The sequence below is a fragment of the Lissotriton helveticus genome, chromosome 6 (assembly GCF_964261635.1).
Source record: "Lissotriton helveticus chromosome 6, aLisHel1.1, whole genome shotgun sequence".
In the NCBI taxonomy this organism is placed as follows: Eukaryota; Metazoa; Chordata; class Amphibia; order Caudata; family Salamandridae; genus Lissotriton; species Lissotriton helveticus.
The window spans coordinates 49,100,299-49,123,863 of NC_136067.1; the positions used below are offsets into that span (position 1 = coordinate 49,100,299).

The following is a 23,565-nucleotide window of genomic DNA, read 5'->3' on the forward strand; positions in this document are numbered from 1 at the left end:
AATGAAAGCCATTCTTGTGCAAAAAACTGTGCAATTGACCTCGTCCAGAGAGACGTATGATCTGCAAGTTGCAAGGTCCTCTGCAGAGATACATGCATTATTATCAACAAACTGGCCAGTACATTTCGCAGAAATGTTAGGTCATATCTTTAACATGTCTGATACGGTATTTCACATGTATTTAAGACGGTTTTTCGGGACTGTTAGCACCCTTTGAAGCAGTCCTGGGTATTTTTCCTAACTTCGTCATATTTTTATTCCTCCGGCTCCATTATGGCAAATCCAGCCACCAGCGATACCCAAGTCAGCATGGAAAATGCGCTCCAGGCTATGAGGTATCGTGAGAGAATAACACAGATCCTTGGCTTGGCTTGTTTGAGAGATCTGAATACCACATTGTTCCTGTCCTTCAGACCAATCTGGCAAGATTGTATCTTACCTGTTATATGAGGCCTGCTTTGTGGAGAGTAATGCGTGTTGGATATCTGTCTAACACTACTATCGGTTATGCCAATGGATGCTGATGCATTACTGGGTCCGGTAACGGCTCATGTGTTGTGTTGCCCCCAACAGATACCAATCCTGATGACGGCATTCATTGAGATCTCACCAGCAAATCTAACTGGAGGTGAGATACGCGGACCAACAGGCACACAGGTACCATCTGCTATGAACATTGCTAACGCGGCTGACGCTGACGGCGATGCTTCACATCTGTGCACAATTGACCTTCTGAATGAAGTAGTTGAACTTTTATCTACTGTGGTAGACGATTTCTTTGCCAGCCTTGATGACTTGATGTTTTCTCCTGACAGCGAGAATAACTTTTGAAATTAGCACACAGCCTCCTTTCGAACTCTGAAATTCGACCTTCACTTTTTTCAAAACAAAAGCTTCTAACTTTGGAACTATATTTTTTCTACGATTTGATTTGAATTTTTTCCAAAATTGAAGTTTGGCACAAAAGTAATCTGCTTAAAGTAGAACTATTCTTAGAGAACAAGAATTCTTTGCATACTTCCTATTTACAATGTTTAGCCTAATCCACAAACCAAAACAGTTTGTATATTCTGCTGTGGGATGGTCGCGACCTTTTTCTGCTGTAACTAAGAGCCATTTCATAAATGTAATTTTCGTGATTCATTCGGATTAGCATTATATCATATCATATGCTTACAATGAGATCATTGCCCTTAAATGTGTACTATAGAAAATGCTCATTTTTTATGTGTGCAACCATTTCATATGATTTTTAGGGGTTGTAAACACATGCTCTGGAGTGGGTGTTATGTATCATTTTAGGACCCTATTGTAATTTTCCTGATTCATGCCCTTATAGATGTATAAATCATCATATCCTTATATAGGCTTAGAAATCATAACCATATTTAGGCATAGCTCATGCAGTCCAAATACGGCAGGGCTACTTCCACTAGTTCCGAAAATCCACAGCGATTTCTTGAAAAACTCAGCTTCAGCAGCTAGGGACTTCCCCTTGCTTGAATATTGATTTGTTCAAGAACTCATGGAGTTTTCAAAGAACTGAGACTCTTTGATGACGGTATTATGTCCAACTGTACGTCAAACCCGGCACCTTCAAGGTATAAATATGCCCACACTTGCCCAAGAAAACACACGGTGGTTTGGAGCAGTTCGAATATCTACTTGCCGACGCGCCCTGCTACACAAGTGCCGAAGGAAGCCAACCCTCCAGCAGAAGCACTGAGAGAGACGCTGTTTTTTCTCCTGCCGAGAAATCCAGCTCCAGTGTTTCCAAGCTACCCTTGCGGGTTGTTGGGAAATCGAGTCCCGAGACTGACATTCTTCATTTTAAACTAAGGTACGGAGCTGATTAGACCCTAAGAGAAATCTTGGACAGATTCTTGGCAAAAGAATACTACATTTATGCTACACCTCACTTACTTCTTCCCTCGTACTAGGCTTAGGTTAGGTACACCGGGGTAGGCGTATTTTAGAAGCACCAGTTGAGTACTTTTAGCCACTGTTATTTATGTATGTATTTTCGTATGGTTTAGGAACCATACAATGCTCTTACAGTATTATCTTATTCTACTATTTGTACTGTATGCATTATATTTTACAACTAGTTTTACGATTGTAGTAGTTCATTTCTTATGCTTGAGAAAGAAGACTGTTCAATAAATCCTTTTATTGAAAACGCCCGTCTTTTTACTTTCTCTGCACCTCAGGTGACACGAAGCATGCACGATTGACTGACTGAAATATCTAGCTATTGTTTCCACGACTCTGAAGATATGTTTTATCTTGGGGAAACAAAGTTGTCATGTTTATGCGGTTGTCAGAAACTAATCCCTTCTTGTGAATTCGAGGAAGTTTCTAGTGACCTCTGAGCTAGCAGGCACTCACAATTAAGTCTAATGTATTCGATAGAGACCTAGTCGACCTCAGTACTACGTCTAATGTATAGGATATATTATTCCAATGCGCAGACCCTATTGGGAATATAGGAACTACACTACAATTCGCTCCTCGACATAATACCTCATTGAAGGTGGTAAGATTGTCCATAGGCAAAACTCTTGATGGAGGAGTAGGGGTACATGTAGGAGAGTAATCTCTCATTGAGCAAAAAAGAAACACGAACACTGCCCAGTTAATATACACAGGTCCTTCAAGAGGATCCTACACTTTATAAAGAGTGTGACACATTAGGATAGGAGCCAGACACACAAGGAAACCTTTAGGTTCTTTTATTTATCAATTATTTTTTCTGATTCATTTTTATAAAAAAGTTTTTTCCTTTTACCATAAAAAAGACATAACATGTATTTGTCTAACGTACAATTTCAAAGACAATTCATAGAAAAATACACAGTCCCGCACACACCGTACCATACTGGATTCAGACCACATTCATATCATTCACACTAACATGCATTCAAAAGTTCTTTCTTACATAAAACAAACAAGTACATCAGTGCCTAAAAATGCTTTCAAGGTGAGGGATGCTGCAATGACAAAGAACACTTATAGGGTCAGGAATAGATGTATCAATTCGTCTAGATCAGATGGTAAAGTGCCACCCTCGCGAAGAACGCCAACGCGCGTTTCTGTGTGGGGCCCGAGTAGGACCACACCTTCATCAGGGCGAGGACGTACCACGGGGTGGGGAACACACAAAGCTGAAAATATAAATATATATATTTATATATATACATACATGTATGCCACTACTGTCAATTAAACCATTTGCCAGTTAGGGCATCTACATTTTGTCAATGTGCTCATCCGTATATGAATGGCTCCAATCGCTAAAGTCACTCTTGATATGTTATGTCATATTGATAGACCAAAAATGAATTCATAAAGCACACAAACTCTAGGAGAATGGGGAACCCATATATACATTCATATCAAACATACACTATTGCCCTGCCAAGCATTCATCTTCCTTAGGTTCAGAGAATAAGATATATACAAATAACATATCTCCAAAGCTAGATTCCTAGACTAAAGGCACCCTTGTTCTAGTATTAGGGGGGCAGTAGCCCAGGTATGCCTATAAGTCCTCCATGGGTGCCTTTTGGGATAAACAGCTTAGGAAAAAAAGGAAAAAGATACAGCGATATAGATAATTAAAGAAACAAAGGAGAAATCACCATCAAACAAATAGAAGGGGAAAATACATTCTCCGTATTCAAAAAATGCTCGGTATAGGCTTACTTTAAAATACGGAGTGCATTGGCAATACAGAGGTTATATAAACGATCACACTCACCAGAGAATGAAATACACAGACTATTCCTCACGGGCTTCAGATGTGCTTGAGGAAAGGGATCTAGTCCTCTGTCTTACAGAACAGGTCGTAATTGGTTTCAATCAGGATAGCTTGCGACTTCTATCGGTCTACCAAACCTAATGTAGTACACAAACAAGAGAACAGCAAATTTTTGTATCCTGTTAATGCACACCCGTGCCGATTCAAGTTCAGATATCGAGCTAGTGATTACCTGTAGGAGAGGCCACCCCAGTTAGTTTTTCTTTTTTTGCGTCTTTTAAAGGGCGCTTCCGTATATGTATAGATACTAATGCACCTATAATCAAGGTAGATGAAAATAAATTAAGGCGAAAAGAGGCCTACTGCGTGCAAGGGGCTATGGTTCTCTACAGCGAGAAATATGCCAATCCCTCCCCACCTCTTCGCCTAGAGCCTAACCTTCTTGTCTTCCGGAAAAAACTAAAAACCTTTCTGTTTCCAAAATCCAGATAATTCAGATCTGCATTTTTAAACCCATCCCTGTCTGGTCAGTCTTAAGCGCTGGGATGCTCCCGAGTGGCCACGCGCTATAGAAGAACCTAATAATAATAATAATAATAACATTATAGAAGCCCCCAGGTGGCAGCTGGGGTAAGGTAAACACATACTTTACCTCTTGAGGAGCCATAGTCTATACACAATGGCGGAAAGCGTCGGGCAGAATAGATGAACAATCTCCCTTCCGTTTCAAAAACGATGAATCTAGCGGGAGAGGAATTAAAAAAAAATAATAATAATAAGTAAACTAGACAGTTGCTATGAAGAACCTAAGGTCATGTTCGCTCTCCGATCAAGACGCCATATTCGCTCACAGTTTTTAAAGGTCGCTAGGAGGCTCGGGACAGCCTCCACCGGGTCTCACGGTTTCCGGATAGATACTGTGGATGGACTAAGTCCCAAATTCAAAGAAGCGGCCATCTTGGAAAGGTGTTTCGGCTATTTTAATAATCCACCACGCAATGACAAAACTGATGAAGTTAGATAGATTCAAAGCATAATGCGTAGCCGCTCTACGATAAAGACGCCATATTCGCACGCAGTTTTTAAAGGTCGCTAAGGGGCTTGGGACATACTAGTCACCCTGGATGTAGAATCTTTATATTCAAACATCCCGCAAAATGGAGCATACAACACCATCGAGAAAATATTGGCATCTAAACCAGAGATCACGAACGCGGCCTTCTTACTCCAATGCCTGGAGGTGGTCTTGCATGAAAGCTATTTTGAATTTAATAACAATTTGTTCAAGCAGACTAAGGGAGTGAGTATGGGGGCTAGCTGTGCCCCGAGCATTGCGTGCCTCTATGTAGGAGAGTTTGAGAGGGTTAACATCTATAATGAAGTGCCCCCCTTCCATGAAAATGTAACCATCTGGTCTCGATTTATCGATGACATTTTTTTCATATGGAAGGGGGACCAAGATACCCTGAATGAGTTTCTGCTTTGGCTCAATGCAGCTGACCCCAATCTCCAATTTACCATGCACTTCAGTAATGATAAGATCGAGTTCCTAGACATCTGGGTGGAACACCAGGCACAAAAACTTAAAGTTTCTCTATATACCAAACCTACAGCGAGAAACACACTGCTGCAATACAGCAGTTTTCACCCAGGATGTGAGAGGGACAGTATACCCTATAGTCAGTTACTCCGAAATAGGAGAATCTGCACTGATGTTGGAGATTTTCGAATCCAATCCGACATTCTCAAAGAAAAGCTTCTACACAGAGGATATCCTTTGAAACTGGTCAAAGACTCGTTTAAACGAGCAAGATAGTCCAATTGGGAATGCATGTTCCTTCCTAAAGAGACGGAAATACAAGAACAATTGGTATGCATTACCCGACATTCTAACGTTGATCATAAAGTTCGCCAGATTATTAATTCGAGCTGGCATCTCTTTAATTTGGAGAAGGAAAAGACCCCCCTACCAAGACCCATCTTTGCCTTCAAGAGGAACAAGAACTTGAAAAACGACCTTGTGAGAGACAAGATGCCGGAAGTTGGTAACACCCTTCAAATGGCCATTACCAACCTGAACCCCATTTATGGTAATCATTGATGCGGCACATGTCAAGCATGCCCGCATGCTATTGTGGGCGATACCATCACTACCACATATCGTACCATCTCAGTAGCCCGTAATAAAAGACTGACTTACTGCCGCACGAGCAATGTTACCTATGTAATACCATGCCCGTGCAACCTACCTTATGTAGGGGAAACTGGACACAATGTTGCCTTAGAATCAGCGAACACCGATCTAACATCAGAAATAAAAAAGCCTCTGCCTCACTAGTTTCTCACTGGCTGGAGGAGGAACATACCGAGAAGGAATTGAGATGGTTTATCCTTGAAAAAATCCAGGCCAAACCAGGAGTAGACCCGGTAACTCTCCGAAAAAAGAGAGAGGTATTCTGGATTTTCATTTTGAATTCAGGTAAAGCAGGCCTTAATGAGGAGTGCCCCTGGCAGAATGCCATTATGTAAATTCCCTTATCTACGACAAGCGTAGATCAATATGGCACTTTGTGCCTGGGACTTTTACCTATGCCTCTCTATACTCTTGATTTGACTGAGACCCCAGTCTTTCTCCTTCTCTAACCCCTTCCCGACAGCCAGTCATGAGAGCTTAGATCGAGTGCTATTCCATTATATGACACGTCGAGGACATTTTCCCTCTTGAATTATGTCTCTACTACCATGTGACTACACGGGACCGTGTAAGTTTCATGTATAATGGGGATTTATTCCATTCTGAGGCTAATATCATCTAAGGGCCGAGACCGTCTTTAATTTAGAATTGGAAAAGACCCTAACTTTATAAGTTTTGTCATTACGTGGTGGATTATTAAAGCAGCCGAAATACCATTTCAAGATGGCTGCTTCTTTGAACCAGGGACCTAGTCCGTTCACAGTATCTATCCAGAAACCGGGAGACCCGGTGAGGCTGTCCCGAGCCCCTTAGAGACATTTAAAAACTGTGTGCGAATATGGCGTCTTTATAGTAGAGCGGCTATGCATTATGCTTTGAATCCATCTAACTTCATCAGTTTTGTCATTGGTTGGTGGATTATTAAAATAGCCGAAACACCTTTCCAAGATGGCCGCTTCTTTGAATTTGGGACTTAGTCCATCCACAGTGTCTATCCGGAAACCGTGAGACCCGGTGGAGGCTGTCCCGAGCCTCCTAGCGACCTTTAAATATGGCAAATATGGCGTCTTGATCGGAGAGCGAACATGGCGCCGTGATCGTAGAGCGGCTACGCTTTATGCTTTGAATCCATCTCAGAACCCCCTGCGAGGAACATCCTTTTCGCCGTACAAGTAAGTAGACGGCGAAAATTATAAGAGAGAGAGAAGCCCCCTATCCGTTTGAGCCTTAGGTTCTTCATAGCAACTGTCTAGTTTAATTATTATTATTTTTTTTTTTATTTCCTCTCCCGCTAGATTCATCGTTTTTGAAACGGAAGGGAGATTTTTCATCTATTCTGCCCGACGCTTTCCGCCATTGTGTATGGACTATGGCTCCTCAAGAGGTAAAGTATGTGTTTACCTTACCCCGGCTGCCACCTGGGGGCTTCTATAATGTGGGGAGGGATTGGCATATTCCTCGCTGTAGAGAACCATAGCCCCTTGCCCGCAGTAGCCCTCTTTTCGCCTTAATTTATTTTCATCTACCTTGATTATAGGTGCATTAGTATCTATACATATACGAAAGCGCCCTTTAAAAGACGCAAAAAAAGAAAAACTAACTTGGGCGGCCTCTCCTACAGGTAATCACTAGCTCGATATCTGAACTTGAATCGGCACGGGTGTGCATTAACAGGATAAAAACATTCGCTGTTCTCTTGTTTGTGTACTACATTAGGTTTGGTAGACCGATAGAAGTCGCAAGCTATCCTGATTGAAACCAATTACAACCTGTTCTGTAAGACAGAGGACTAGATCCCTTTCCTCAAGCACATCTGAAGCCCGTGAGGAATAGTCTGTGTATTGCATGCTCTGGTGAGTGTGATTGTTTATATAACCTCTGTATTGCCAATGCACTCCGTCTTTTAAAGTTAGCCTATACCGAGCATTTTTTGAATATGGAGAATGTATTTTCCCCTTCTATTTGTTTGATGGTGATTTCTCCTTTGTTTCTTTAATTATCTATATCTCTGTATCTTTTTCCTTTTTTTCCTAAGCTGTTTATCCCAAAAGGCACCCATGGAGGACTTATAGGCATACCTGGGCTACTGCCCCCTCCTAATACTAGAACAAGGGTGCCTTTAGTCTAGGAGTTTAGCTTTGGAGATATGTTATTTGTATATATCTTATTCTCTGAACCTAAGGAAGATGAATGCTTGGCAGGGCAATAGTGTATGTTTGATATGAATGTATACATGGGTTCCCCATTCTCCTAGAGTTTGTGTGCTTTATGAATTTATTTCTGGTCTATCAATATGACATAACATATCAAGAGTGACTTTAGCGATTGTAGCCATTCATGTACGGATGAGCACATTGACAAAATGTAGATGCCCTAACTGGAAAATGGTTTAATTGACAGTAGTGGCGTACATGTATGTATATATATATATATTGGCTCCGGCGCATGCAAGGTACAGCACGCAAAGGCACTCAGGGAATAGTTGTAAAACACCTATATATATATATATATATATATATATATATATATATATATATATATATATATATATATATATATATATATATATATATATATTTATATTTTCTGTATTTTCAGCTTTGTGTGTTCCCCACCCCGTGGTACCTCCTCGCCCTGATGAAGGTGCGGTCCTACTCGGGCCCCACACCGAAACGCACGTTGGCATTCTTTGCGAGGGTGGCAGTTTACCATCTGATCTAGACAAATTGATACATCTATTCCTGCCCCCTATAAGTGTTCTTTGTCATTGCAGCATCCCTCACCTTGGTTGCATTTTTAGGCACTGATGTACCTGTTTGTTTTATGTAAGAAAGAACTTTTGAGTGCGAGTTAGTGTGAATGATATGAATGTGGTCTGAATCCAGTATGGTACGGTGTGTGTGGGACTGTGTATTTTTCTATGAATTGTCTTTGAAATTGTACGTTAGACAAATACATGTTATGTCTTTTTTATAGTAAAAGGAAAAAACTTTTTTATAAAAATGAATCAGAAAAAATTATTGATAAATAAAAGAATCTAAAAGTTTCCTTGTGTTTCTGGCACCTATCCTAATGTGTCACACTCTTTATAAAGTGTAGGATCCTCGTGAAGGACCTGTGTATATTAACTGGGCAGGGTTCGTGTTTCTTTTTTGCTGTTGTACCCTTAGGCCTGCCTGTTATTCGTAAATCCCTCCTGGGAACCCTCTTCTATTTTGTTGTAATCTCTCATTGAGGTCTTAGTAGAAGAAGTCGACCAGGTAGGAGATCTTCTTCGCCTCCTTTTGGTGAAGAATTAAAGGAACGAGATCTTTCCCTTGAACGCCTTTTATTGAATCGCGGAGAGAGCAATATGTGAGGGGTTCTTCTTCTGGACGACAGTACTGTAGGAGACCTTGATCTTTGAGGAGACCTCTGAGGAGTCTGAATCGGAGATCTTGACCGGTGGGAAGGAGAGTAGGTCCGGGAGTAGTCCGGCCCAGGGCTGCTGGGGGCCCTAGTCTTCTTTCATCGAGAATCATCACCAACCACCAGAGAGCCCTCCGGTGACACCTGGACAATATGCAGTCCCGGAGACAAAGATCTGGAAGGAGAGTGAGATGCAGCGGCAACCTCCTCCAAGGTTAAAGCAGGTTATTTGTCCCTCGACTTCGATTGCCTCGACGTCGACAAATGTTTCTCCCTCGACGTCGAATCGTGGTGATGTCCTCCAGGAGTCAAGTACCTTGATGGTCTCGACGGTGAACCCACCTTTTCCAAAGAGGATCTCGACGGCGACCGGTCATGACGTCGTGATGATTTCGACGTTGACCGCCTTCGACGTTGTGGTGATCTTGATGTTGAGCGTTGTACTACTCTTGGCGTCGACTGTTCTTCATGTCTCCTTGACGCCGGCAAACTCCTCGACGTCGACCTACGATGAGGCGACGGAGAGTGTCTCGACGTCGATGGGTGTCTAGACATCGGTGTGTGCTTCGATGTCGATAGACCCGCAACCTGGTCATACCTTGATCCCAAAGTAGGACGCTTCGACATCAAGACCTTCTCGACGACGGAGACTCATGCCCTCTCAACGTCAGAGACTGTGCAGGCCTTTTTTTCGATGGTGGTAACGACGCCAACGGTGAACAATCTAAGACTTGCCTTTTTCTAGATGTTGAAGAGGTAGTCTGGTGTTGGTGTCGATGAACTTGATGAGAGGAGGGCTCTTGACTCCCAAGGCCACTTTCCAGATGGGATGTTCCTCTCTCCACCACCGCTTGAAGGCGAATCCTTTCTCTATCCCTGAGAGTCCTCGAGGAAAACTTTTTACAGTGGTAACAAGAGTCTACTTTATGGGTAGAAGGAAGATAGGCGATACACACAGAGTGTGGATCCGAAATAGCCATCTTCTTTACACAGGATGGACATTTCCTGAAGAGAGCTGGCATTCTGACAGAAAAAGATGAAAAATCTATGTAAAAAAAAGAAGATAAAACTTCTACCAGCACAGGAAAACTGCTAAACAGCAAGAAAAATAAAAATTTCTGACTAAAAGGTCAAGAAACTGTCAAGCTCAAGCTCCAGGATCCTCACAGAAGGAGCCGGAAAAAAGAACTGACCTAAATGTCACCTGTGGTGCATGCTGGGAGTAGAGTGCTCTCAGAGGTTCTTAAAGGAAAAGTGCCTAGGTTCTTGTGAATCTTAAAGGCAAGGTGCCAGTTTTCTTTTCTGTCTTAGGACAGTTATTCCTATGAAGCCTATGGGCCAAACTACCTGCAATTACTTGTTTTTTTTCCTTGTTCTGGAAAATAAAAGATTCTTGTATGAAGCCATTCGGGTGTATGGTCTCTATTACAAGTAGTCTTAAGTGTTTTATTACTACAAGTATTGCTGAATTGCTTTCTGGCTGTTTGTCCCTATTTTAGTTAGAATTCTTTTATTGGGCTGCATAGAGACATATATAGGGTTTCATACATATTTGGGTGTATGAGATTGAAAGTTTATAAACTTTTAATTTCTGGACATACACCGGTATATGTATAGACATATATGTTTTTGTATATATATATATATATATATATATATACATATATATGTTTTTGTATATATATATATATATTCACTGAAAAAACCATAGGTTATAAACCATATATAGTTAGGAATTAGCATTTAAAAAACCTTACTTTACTCACACAAAACCATTGAAATTCCATATATAGTTAGTTGTACTAACTATATATCGCGCACCCGCAATCCACTGCTGATCATGTCACATATTACATCATTCATGACATGGTCAGTGACATCACTGATGACATCACTGATGACATCTCAAATGACATCACTGATGACATCACTGATGACATCTCATTTGACATTACTGATCACATTACTGATGACATCATTCATGTGATAATACGATGAACCTCTTCAGACTCTAATATAACCTTAGATACACTCAGTGTAAACACAGACTCACAGATTGTCACTCATCCATGAAGTTACACACACACCTAGTCAGTCATGCAAACAATCAATCACACCTCCATTTCCTTAACTATACAGTTAAACACACCTTACTTATTCAAACATATACTAAAACATATTTACTCACTTATACAATCCTGGATACAAGTTCACAATGATCCATACAGCCACTCACACATTCACTGGCTCTTATGCACAGTTATTTATATATGTCAACTCTCACATGTACTGTATTTTACATATGTACTTACTTTGACATGTAGCACTGAGATATCTATTCACTCACCAATACAGTCATGCACACAGTCAACCGCCCATACAGCTGTTTCCACATGCACTTTTGAACCCATACATCTATGCAGAGAGTCATACACCTCCCAGCCACCCATACACACTCTCAGTCTCCCATACAAATACTTGGGCAACCAATCAATAACCCATATAGTTAATCATATAGCTACTGATCAACACATGCAGCAGTTTACAGAACAACAGACATAATGATGCACAAATTAAGACAGTTTAGTCACTAACCCATGCACTCAGTGAGACACATTTAATCACTCACTCATACAGTCAGTCATGCACCTACTAAATCCTTTGTTCAGACACTTCTACATCCACTCATTCTTCAATATGTAAGACATATTTTAACTTTACAGAAACATACAGTCACTGGATGTTGTCATCAGTGATGTCATCAGTGATGTCATTTGAGATGTCATCAGTGATGTCATCAGTGATGTCATTTGAGATGTCATCAGTGATGTCATCAGTGATGTCACTGACCATGTCATGAATGATGTAATATGTGACATGATCAGCAGTGGATTGCGGGTGCGCGATATATAGTTAGTACAACTAACTATATATGGAATTTCAATGGTTTTGTGTGAGTAAAGTAAGGTTTTTTAAATGCTAATTCCTAACTATATATGGTTTATAACCTATGGTTTTTTCAGTGAATTTTCAAGGTTTTGTAAATGCTAATTCCTAACTATATATGGTTTATAACCTATGGTTTTTTCAGTGAATTTTCAAGGTTTTGTAAATGCTAATTCCTAACTATATATGGTCTATAACCTATGGTTTTTTCAGTGAATATATATATATATATATATATATATATATATATATATTATATATATATATATATATATATATATAACATTTCTATGGCAAAATGAAACCCCTTATTTTGTTCCTTTTCAAATTAAATGTATTAAGTGTTACCACTTTATTCCAATCAAGATGACTTCAGGTGTGCCATACTTTTGTCATAAGTAAGACTGTTAGCGTTCTAGTTGTTCTTTAAAACACTCTGGGACATTCTGTCACTGGGCTATAGTTGGGCTACATCTGGCTGATATTTGGGCTACATTTGTTTTTTTTTGTCTCTGGCGGCCATCTTTGGGCTACATTGGGCTTCATTGGGCTTCATTGGGCTACATTGGGCTACATTTGGGCTCCAACATATATATAGCCCAATGTAGCCCAATATATATTTTTCAAAGTTAATTTTCGTAAAAACCACTGGAGCATATATCTTGAGACATAGCAAAGGCACATCGGGCTACCAGTCCCTACAATTTTGCCAAGTTTCGTGGAAATCCATTCAGCCGTTCGAGCTAAAAGTGAGTCCAACCGCCCTATGGAAAACTCAATGTTAAAACACGTTTTGGGACCCCCTTTTTTTCTCGGCCCCCGCTTGACGAAACCCCCCCAAATATTTAGGGGCTGCTCAGAAACAAAATGTTCCATTTTCCAGAAAATTTCAGCCAATTCCGTCCTCAAACGCCAAAGTTATTCAACATAGAATTTTCAAAAATCCCATAGGAAAAAAATCCTAACTATATATACCTACTGGCGACCGCCAGTAGGTAATATATATATATATATTATATATATATATATATATATATATATATATATAACATTTCTATGGCAAAATGAAACCCCTTACTTTGTTCCTTTTCAAATTAAATGTATTAAGTGTTACCACTTTATTCCAATCAAGATGACTTCAGGTGTGCCATACTTTTGTCATAAGTAAGACTGTTAGCGTTCTAGTTGTTCTTTAAAACACTCTGGGACATTCTGTCACTGGGCTATAGTTGGGCTACATCTGGCTGATATTTGGGCTACATTTGTTTTTTTTTGTCTCTGGCGGCCATCTTTGGACTACATTGGGCTTCATTGGGCTTAATTTTCGTAAAAACTACTGGAGCATATATCTTGAGACATAGCAAAGGCACATCGGGCTACCAGTCCCTACAATTTTGCCAAGTTTCGAGGAAATCCATTCAGTCGATCGAGCTAAAAGTGAGTCCAACCGCCCTATGGAAAACTCAATGTTAAAAACACGTTTTGGGACCCCCCTTTTTTCTCGGCCCCCGCTTGACGAAACCCCCCCAAATTTTCAGGGGCTGCTCAGAAACAAAATGTTTTTCCAGAAAATTTCAGCCAATTCCGTCCTCAAACGCCAAAGTTATTCAACATAGAATTTTCAAAAATCCCATAGGAAAAAAATCCTAACTATATATACCTACTGGCGACCGCCAGTAGGTAATATATATATATATATATATATATATATATATATAAATATATATATATATATAATATATATAAATAATTATTTTATATATATATATATATATATATATATATATATATATATATATATATATATATATATATATATATATATATATAATAATTATTTCGCCAATCCTCGAGCCTCTTTCCGTCGGCGGGCTGAAACAGGGGAGCGACCCCCCTAAATTCCACCAAATGCTCCTTGTCTCCAAACAAAAGCAGCTTCAGCCCAATTTTGTATCAGCGTTGTTATTTATTTAACAAAATCCATGTCAAACTCATCACCCGACGCGTTTCAGTGCAGCCGCACCTTGGTCACGGGTAAAATTAATTACAACATGCATTTCTTTTAAAGTGCTCAAAACATAAACATAGGAGTAGTACTACTCGTCCCAACAACACTTGGATAATACAAGCTTGGCAGCCATTGTAAAGTGTCTAAATAACTCTGGTTAATCATACTTTTTGTAAAACTAAATCATGATTATAGAGCCCCAGGGGCTTATTATACACATGTAATTTCGATTCAGCCCAAGTGGACAAATTATATAGTCTTTCAAAAAGATCCCAGAACAGTCCTGCCCCAGTGGGCTGATATTTCAACTGATAATTAAAGTTGCCTTCTGAATATATTCATCCCACGATGTGCGGACTACTTTGTCTCCTACAATATATACAAAAAATGTGCAATCACTTCAGTGTTTTAGTGCATTTAAAAACAATACTTCAACATTGCAAACATGATTGTCTGGCATCCTGGCACTAATCTTCATTGTTACCCTACCCCAAATGTACTGCCATCTCTTCATCCTTATTTAAACCCTTCGGATAAACAGTATCATACTTAATGATAAATCTAGACTCCAGTTGACGAAGTTGTCTGATTCTGTCACCACCTCTTTCAGAATTAGGGACCCTATCTAGGGCACAAAACTGCAGTTGCCCTAACTCTTTATTGTGGCATTCCTTAAAGTGTTTAGCAATGTGATAATTCTTATCCTCATTGGTAATAGCCCTGGTATGTTCCAGAATTCTCTTTTTAACTTGGTGCTCCGTGCTCCCAATATAGATTAATGGGCATGCACATCTCAGGGCGTAGACACAGTAATCCGAATTACATGTCAAGTGTTTATTATAATAAACGTTTTTTGTGTTTTTGACAGTTGTAGTTCTCTTCTGTTAATACTGTTTCTACATGCCTTACACGATCGGCATGTGAAAAAACCTTTTACTGCCTTTGTGTCTGTTTTTTCTTTGATAGTGTTACTGCACAATACATCTCTTAGGGTCGTGCATTTTCTGAAGGTGACTTGTGGTTGGTTACCAACCACGTCTTTTAATACTGGGTCTAGATGTAGTACCTGCCAATATTTTTTCAAGCTTTTTCTCACTTGCCATGATTGAGCACTATAAGCTGTTATATATCTAATGGATTCCTTTTCTTCACAGGGTTTGACCTTAGGATATAACAGATCTGCTCTGTCTTTGGCTCTTACTTTGAGGCAAGCCTCTTCCACTATTTTCTCCGAATAGCCTCTCTGATTGAATCTGATCTTCATAGTTTTAACCTCATTTTCAAAATCACTGTCTGTGGCACAATTACGCTTTGCCCGCAAGAGTTCTCCAAACGGGATGATTGCAATCAATTTTTGTGGATGACAACTTTCTGCATGTAAAAGGCTATTACCTGCCGTAGGCTTACGGAACAACTTGCTCCCAAGCCTGTCCCCTTCAGTATAAACAACTATATCCAAAAATTCTACAGACCTTTCGTCAATGTGACATGTGAACTTTAGATTACAGTCGTTAACATTCAAGATTTCCACAAATTGCATTGCATCTTCTTTGCTACCCCTCCAGACACAAAACACATCGTCTATATACCTGGCCCAGAGGACCACGTTCTGGGTAAAGGCCGGAATGTTATTGGCCACCTGCTCCTCCCACCATCCCAAGAACAGACCAGCGTAGCTGGGGGCAAAGCAGGTTCCCATCGCGGTCCCCTGAGCCTGGCAATAGCCGACATGGTTGAACAACAAGTAGTTATTCATAAGACAGATTCTTATCATCTTAATCAACATATTTGTATGGGATATGTTGTCGGCTCCCCGTTGTTGTAAAAAGTGGAAATTGGAAATCAGCCCCAAAGTGTGCGGTATGCACGTATATAGACTGTTTACGTCAAGTGTCATAAGCCACATGCCTTCCTCCCATCTAATGATTCAATGGATCTTAAAAAATCCCTCGTGTCATGGTAGTTTTTGGACATACGGTCTCAGAAAATGATCTATATATCTGGAGGTATTTTCATACGTACTCCCCATGGAAGACACTATATGTCGTCCCGGGGGGTTTGAGGCATTTTTGTGGAGTTTGGGTAGTAAATACATTACAGATAATTTGGAGTGATCACATTTCAAAAATTTGTATTTGTCATCTGATAACAACCCTTCTTGTTTCCATGTGAGTAGTTGCCCTTGATAAGTCTGGTTACTTTTGTCATAGCTTTGCTTATTACTCAAAGCATAGCTATCCTTATCTCCTAGTTGTCTTAAACCTTCTTTAAGGTACATGTCCATATATATATATATATATCGGTATAAGCTCCGGGGTCCCGCATGTGGGACCAAAGACAAGACTGCTTTCAGTGGGAAGATTGCATCTTCATCTCTGTGCTTCTTCAAGTTCTGCAATTCTGTGACCATGCATCCTCCAAGTCAGAAAAGACTCAGCCTGCATCTAAGCCAGAAGTAATCTCCCTTGAAGTCACTTCCCTGCATCTGCAGGCACCTTTACGATGAATACCAGTTTGCTTTTCCTGTTGTTCCATGTAGATTGCCCGGTTCTGCAACATAGGTTGTGGTTTGATGGTTCTTCAGAGGCCTGACCAGTCTTCCTTGCAAATTGGGAAACTGGAATCCTTCTCCAACTGATGTGAACCACCTCCCTGTGCAAGCCTGTGCAAGCCTGTGCAAGCCTTTGTTTGCTGTTACCAAAGCTTGTTGCCTCTCTTCACGAAAGATCATCAAACTCAAGAAGCCCCTGCCTCCAGCATCACACAGCTCCAAGAATGTCAACCTGCCTGCATCCTCTGCATCGCATCCTTCATCTCCTGTGTGCTGCTGAGGCTTCCCTGTGACTCCATCTGCCTCTTGCCAGAGGGTTCTTGAGGGGCTCCTTTGATTCCTGATGGCTCTTCTGTGTGCTGAGGGCTGGCTCTGACTCACCCTTGCTGGGTTAGTGCCACAGACCTTGCTGGTCTTCTCCCGCAAACTATTGTTTGCATTTGACAAGTCTTGTTGAAGGTCATGCCGGCAACTGTCCTTCCTGCACTCATTGACTGGCGTGGGGCAGATCGTGGACGGCTCCTGTTCTCCTGTATCGTCACCTGGGCTCCACAGCCATTGCTTCAACCTCACTGTGCTACATCATGAACCTTTGCCAAGGGCTGGTATTGTGCTCTTGCGCTTCCTAGTCACCTCTGGGTGGTTTGGAATCTGTCTTCTTTGCTTTTAGGTTCTATTCATCTGGATTCCGTGTCCTGGTTCCGCTAGCTTGATGGACGAGATTCTGTAGCTGCTGATCTAATACAAACCTCTATTGGCGTCTACGGGGGTTCCAACACCATCTCATACCTGGGCTCCCTCGTGTAGGTATCCACAGGTGGGGTGGCTCTCCAACCTCCCTTGATGCAAGTGGTTCTTTCGGGGTCCTTTGAGAAGGGTCCTAGAAGTGCAAAGCTCCAGCTGAAACTTACCCTGTGTTATCCTATTGATGTTTGACCCAGTGTGACCACTCTGCACCCTGGCACCTTGGGGTCCCTGACTACTTACCTTGGGTGGTTCCGTGATTCACTTGGGGTCCTCCATCCATAGGTACTAGTCCTGTGCTGGTACTTCCTTCACATCCCACTATTTTAGTATATGGTTTGGCCCCCCAGTTGGGCCCTATGTGTTTTCTAATACAACTTACCTATTTCTGAAGTGTTTCTTGTGTCCGGATAGGAGATATACCAAGTTAGTTTTAAACTCAGCTGGTGTTGTCCTTTCTTGTGTGAAAAGCGTACTGATTGACTATATTGGTAAATGCATCTACTGTACACCCTTCTGAATAAGCCTTAGCTGCTCTCCACAGCTACTAATTTAGAACTCTGGTTTTCAGTGACTTAAACACTATCACTAACGGTTGCCTGGCTCAGTGTACAGTGCCTCACCCTAGTTGTACACTATATACTGAGCTAGCCTCCTACACATACCTTACGGTCTTTAGCAGAATGATCCTGGTAGAGGCAGTTAAGGCAATCTTGGTGTGGATCTTCACAGTGAAGTTGCTTCTTACCAGAGGTATTCCAGGACCTGAAGAGACTTTTCTGACATGATGTTAAAATAAGGATGAAGTCAGATGTGAATGGTGCAACTCTGTGAGTAACAGTAAAAAACTCCCACAGTACCAAAATATGAGAAATATCTTGTGAAAATATCCAAATCGGAGACTCCTTAGCACGACGTGTGGTAGAAAATCTGAGGGAATGGAACTCTCTCAGGAGTTTTCTAGAGGGCTAGGCAGCCGGATTGACAGAAGTTATAAGCTTGGTCTGTTTTTATATAGAATATGATAGGTTGCAAAACTTAAAGAGCCTAGGGCCTTCATGCACTATTTTTAACATTGTGTTAATACTATATGTACCGGGGACTCCCATTTCGTTGACGGTGGAATGCATCAAACATGTGAATCTATGAAAGTTCCAATACTGGAGTAAAAAGTAATTTGTAAAGGTAAAGATTATTCGTATTTACCTGTTATCCCCACGTATCCTTATCACCTCCTGGTTTCGGTAATATGGTTTTAAGTAGACTCTAAATTAAACTGCTCTATGAATGGTACCTCATTGTCAAGATGTTCTTTCTACAATAATAACCTCTTTGTAAAGCACTCAGTGGATGCTCCTTTTTAGCGGTTGTGTATTTAGACCTTTATGTGGAGCATTCATAAAAATTTAATTGTGCATCATATTATGTACTCACACAGTGCTTTTTGCATGGAAATCAGTCTTTTAATGTGCAACCAGAATTACAGCAACACTTGCTATAATCTTTTTTAGAATTAATGTTTATCAGTGGCAACTTTTGAATACTGCTAATTAAAGTACTTGAAAAGTACCTGCGCTTGATACTGGACAAGAAATTCCAGTAGTTGAAATCCTGGTTCGCTGATTTGATAGAACGCATTTCTGATCACTGTATTTAAGGCAGTCTTCTGTTCGTATAGCAACTCCCCAAGCCAGAGCTCAACTGGGCCTTTTGCATTCACTGGATTGTCCAACTGAAAAATGAAACAATGCACAGTTTAAAAAAATCTGAATTCTTACGTTTCATTTTATGGTTATATACTTGTTTAAACAATACATGTTAATGAGGGAAGAAGAAAAAAAGAAAGATCTGGCTTACATTTTTAGGTAAACAATGAAGCAAATCTTTCAGGTCTAGTACTAGAGAAATACTTTTTTCAAGCAATACATAAGTACAAAGGCGTAAGCAAGTAGTATGTTTTTGTGTATGTTCTTTTATCGATTTCATTTTTGTAAATTGCATTTTTCCTTTTAGTTTTGATGTAACTGGCTTATCTGCTGATGCTAAACAGCACTAAATCAATGTTAATGAGCTACAATTGTGTAAAACAGAATCAAATAAAGAACAAGCTAGTTATGCACTGTAATGCCTTACCTGATAGAGACTCTATCTAGCGACAGATTCCTTGTCGGGGATTTATCCCCAAGTGTCAGACTGGATGTGGAAATTTGCAAGCAGTTCCCCTGCGCGCCAACTGATTCTGAGTCAACGTCGTCTGCACAGGAATTGACATATGTGATATCTATAGAGGCGCCACCTAGAACGCTATCTTCAGTTGCTTTTCACGACTTTTCATGCCAGGAGTGTGGAGTCATGATGAGAACTGAACAGATTTGTGAAATTGTAGGACCCTTTCCACACTTTAGCAAGGTTGCAGAGGAAGGAGAATGGGATGGTCCGTAAGGAATCCGTGGCTAGATAGAGTCTCTAACAGATAGGGCTTTACTGAAGGTAAATAACTTGTTCATCTGATAGAGACTTCTAGCCACAGACTACTTACCTTAGAATAGATACCCAAGCAATGCCTTCCCGGAGAACCTGAGAACCCAATTTCGACCAGAAAGGTCTGCAGAACTGAATAGGCAAAATGGCCATCCCAATGAACCTGACCGGCCAGGCAGGAGTGATTAATAAAAGTTTGCAATGAAGCCCATGTTGCAGCATGTCAGTTGTCCAAGACTGGAACTCGATGAGCTAACATAGCGACAGCAGCTTTGGCTCTGGTAGAATGAGCACACAAGCCCTAAGATGGTTGCCTCTTGGCCATTGCACAGCAGGCCTTTATGCAGAGTACTATCAATCAGGAGATTGCTAATTTCTGCACAGCCTTTCCTTTCTTTGCCCCAACGTACCCTACAAAGAGTTGATTATCCACACTAAAGTCTCTTGTGCGGTCAAGGTAGAACAAGAATGCTCTTTTTTGGCCCAGACAGTCTTTTACTCTACCTTAAAAAGATGAGGCAGGGCAGAAAAAGCTAGGCATGGGTGATGATCTGGCCTATGTAAAAAGGAGTGACTACCTTTAGAAGGAAGCAGGCATGTGTCCAGAAAGCCTGTAACTCAGGGTTGAAGGTAATATACTGAAGATTCGACGAGGGTGCCTGCAACTTGCTGGCCTTCCCGTCCAATGTAATGGCCACTAGAAAAACGGTCTTGATGGTCAATAATCAAAGAGGGATTTTGTACAATGGCTGAAAAGATGCGTGCATCAGGAAAGTGAGCACCAGGTATAAATCCCATTGGGACATGATGAATGGCCTTTGGGGAAAGGTATTGCAAACCTTTGAGAAATCTCTTCACAACAGGTGACTTAAATAATGAAAACATGGCTGAAAGATAGACAGTGCCCACTTGAGACCAAAAGCATCTTCGAGGGAGAGCCGCCTCGGAAACTCCAGCATGCAGAACTGCTGACATTGCACGTTCTCAGTGGTGGAGAACAAATCTAACAAAGGCTCTTCCCACTTTTGAACGAAACCTTGCACCACCTATGGATGAAGATGCTATTACTGATACACTAGGCATTGATGGCTGAGTTAATCTGACCTGGAAGTCAGAGAGCCTGCCAGGTGTTGAACCACCAGGGAGATTTCATGGTGTTATAGCCATGTCCAGAGACATCGAGCCTCCTGAAAAAGATCCATGACCCCATCCACTCTGTTTGTTGTAATACATCATGGCAGTGGTGTTGTCCTTGAACACCTGCACTAGTCTTCCCTTGTTGGAAGGCAGAAAGGCCTTCAATGCCAAGCAAATCACCTGATGATCCAACAAGTTGATATGGAGCCAGGACTCTGCCTGCCGGAGAACAGAGTCCCCAGATGTCCGTCCCATCCCAGGAGTGACGCATCTGTTACTAGAGTAAATTCTGGCTGGGGAAGGGAGAGGGGTCTGCCCTAACCCAATCGTGGTTCGCCAGCCACTACTGCAAATCTATTGCAGTACCATCTGAGATTTGGATCCTCTCAGAGAGATTTCTCTACTGCTGCACCCAATGGAACTTCAAGTCCCACTGCAGGGCCTACACATGCTAGAGGGCATACTTCACCAGCAAGACCCAGGAATCTATGAGGCCCAACAACCTCAGAGTAGAGGCTTAAGCATCGGTATAATAGTGTGAGGATAAGCCTGAAACTGCACTCTGTCATCCAGAACAGCTCTGATGAAAGGAAGCGTCTGAGAGAGAGTTAGCTGTGACTTCAGCATGTTAATGTTAAACCCCAGCAGGTTCACCTAGATGAAAACCCATGGTGCGCTGATGAGGCCAAAGGGGAGCACGCCAAAATGAAAGTTCTCCTTGCCTACCGTGAATTGCAGGTAATGTCTGTCAGCAGGCAGTATGGGGATGTGAAAATATACGTCCTGCAAGTCAAATGCCACTATCCAGTCTCCCTGATCCAGGTCAGACAGAACTTGAGCATGTGCATTTTGAGTTTCTCCTGTTTGAGAAAGAAAATGAGAAGGTACAGGTCGAGTATAGGATGAATGCCTCCATCCTTCTTGAGCACCAGAAAGTAGAAGGAATAGCAACCACAACCTACTTCTGATGCCAGCACCCTTTCTGTAGCTCCCTTGGCCAAGAGAGATGGCACTTCCTGGTGGAGTAAGAAAGATGGTCCTCCGCCAACCGGTCGTAAGTGAGTGGCATTGGTGGAGGGTGGATACAAATGGGATGGAGCCCCTTTGTACAATCTGTACTATCCAACAGTTTGATGGTATTGCATACAGAAGAGCAGGTGATGGTGCATCCTGCCCCCCTACTGGGTGCCCATGATGATAGGAGGAGAAACTAAAGAGGCTTGCAGGCTGTAGCTGCCTGGGGAGTGGGGACTCTCCTGACATCTGGCTACCTGTCCCACGTGGTCTGTGTGCTCTCTGCCACAAAAAGGCATGGAAGCTTGATGGTCGTGGTGGCTGGTGGGGTATTGATGCAGTTGAAACCCCCTTCCAGCAGACTGGTTGTGATGAGGGGCCATAGAGAGACCTAAGGACCTGGCTGTAGCCCTGGAGTCCTTAAAGCGCTCTAGGGCTAAGTCCACCTTCTCTCCGAAGAGACGGAAGCCATTGTAGGGCATGTCCATAAGTGATGCTTAGACATCCAGAGAAAAACAAAAGTTCTCACCAGGCTAGGCACCAAAGGGCCACCAATAAGAAAATCGCTATGCTCAGCAAGTCGGTGATGTCTAGTCCACAATGAATGGAGAATTTTGCTGCATTCCTCCCTTCTGCAATAGCCTGACAGAGTATGGCTCAGGCCTCCTCCAAGAAGAAAGCCAGCAGTTGCACTACTGAGTCGCAGATTGTATGAGAGTAACACCCCAAGAGGCATGCTGTGTTCATCGGCAGCAGTGCTAGGCTAGCAGAAGAGAAGATTCTCTTTCCAAAAGTATCCAACCTTTTGGATAACCCATCTGGTGGAGTGAAAGGGAATGCACCAGGGTTGATCCTGGAAGTAGAGGTCTGGACCACCAAGCTCTCTGGCGAGGGGTGGTGGGTGAGGAAAGTGGGGTCCCCAGAGGTGGGCAGTGGGGGGCAACTATCCTGTAAGCCGGAGATCCTTTGCGGGGATTGGACCAGGCCCAAAAGAGGACGTTCATAAGAGCTTCATTAAAGTGGAGCAAGGTTTCGGATGGGGCAGTCCCGGGTTGAAGAACCTCTGTCAAGACATTAGTCTTGACTGCCACTGAGGGTAACCGAAGTTCCAAGATCTCAGCTGCCCTATGCACCACCATAGTGAAAGATGGCTCCTTCTCTGTAGCCACAGGAGACCAGGCCAATTTCAGGTGAGGTGTCTAACCCACTGACATCAGCCAGATTCTCCTACTAGGTGTCCGCCGTATCATCCAATGGGTGGTGAGATTCATCAGGGTTGCCATAACCCTCCTATTCTTCCCATGTACCAGGCATGTCAAAGA

General features: G+C 41.8%; 1 protein-coding gene and 1 long non-coding RNA gene across 9 annotated transcripts in view; one reads left to right on the top strand and one right to left on the bottom strand.

The window, feature by feature from the left end:
* DNAH8 (dynein axonemal heavy chain 8) overlaps positions 1-23,565 on the bottom strand; it is a 10,041,960-nt gene that overhangs the window by 5,030,038 nt on the left and 4,988,357 nt on the right. For all 7 annotated transcript variants that reach the window (XM_078647354.1, XM_078647353.1, XM_078647356.1 and 4 more), the window contains one exon: positions 19,182-19,343. In XM_078647354.1, coding sequence (XP_078503480.1) covers positions 19,182-19,343 — 162 coding nt within the window. The remainder of the gene's footprint in view (positions 1-19,181; positions 19,344-23,565) is intronic.
* Positions 7,014-23,565, top strand: part of LOC144762203 (uncharacterized) — a 130,414-nt gene continuing 113,862 nt past the window's right edge. The window contains exons 1-3 of one of the 2 annotated variants that reach the window (XR_013596064.1): positions 7,014-7,126; positions 7,250-7,338; positions 7,671-7,807. This is a non-coding gene — a long non-coding RNA (uncharacterized LOC144762203). The remainder of the gene's footprint in view (positions 7,127-7,249; positions 7,339-7,670; positions 7,808-23,565) is intronic. The other variant, XR_013596065.1, reaches the window with a different exon arrangement.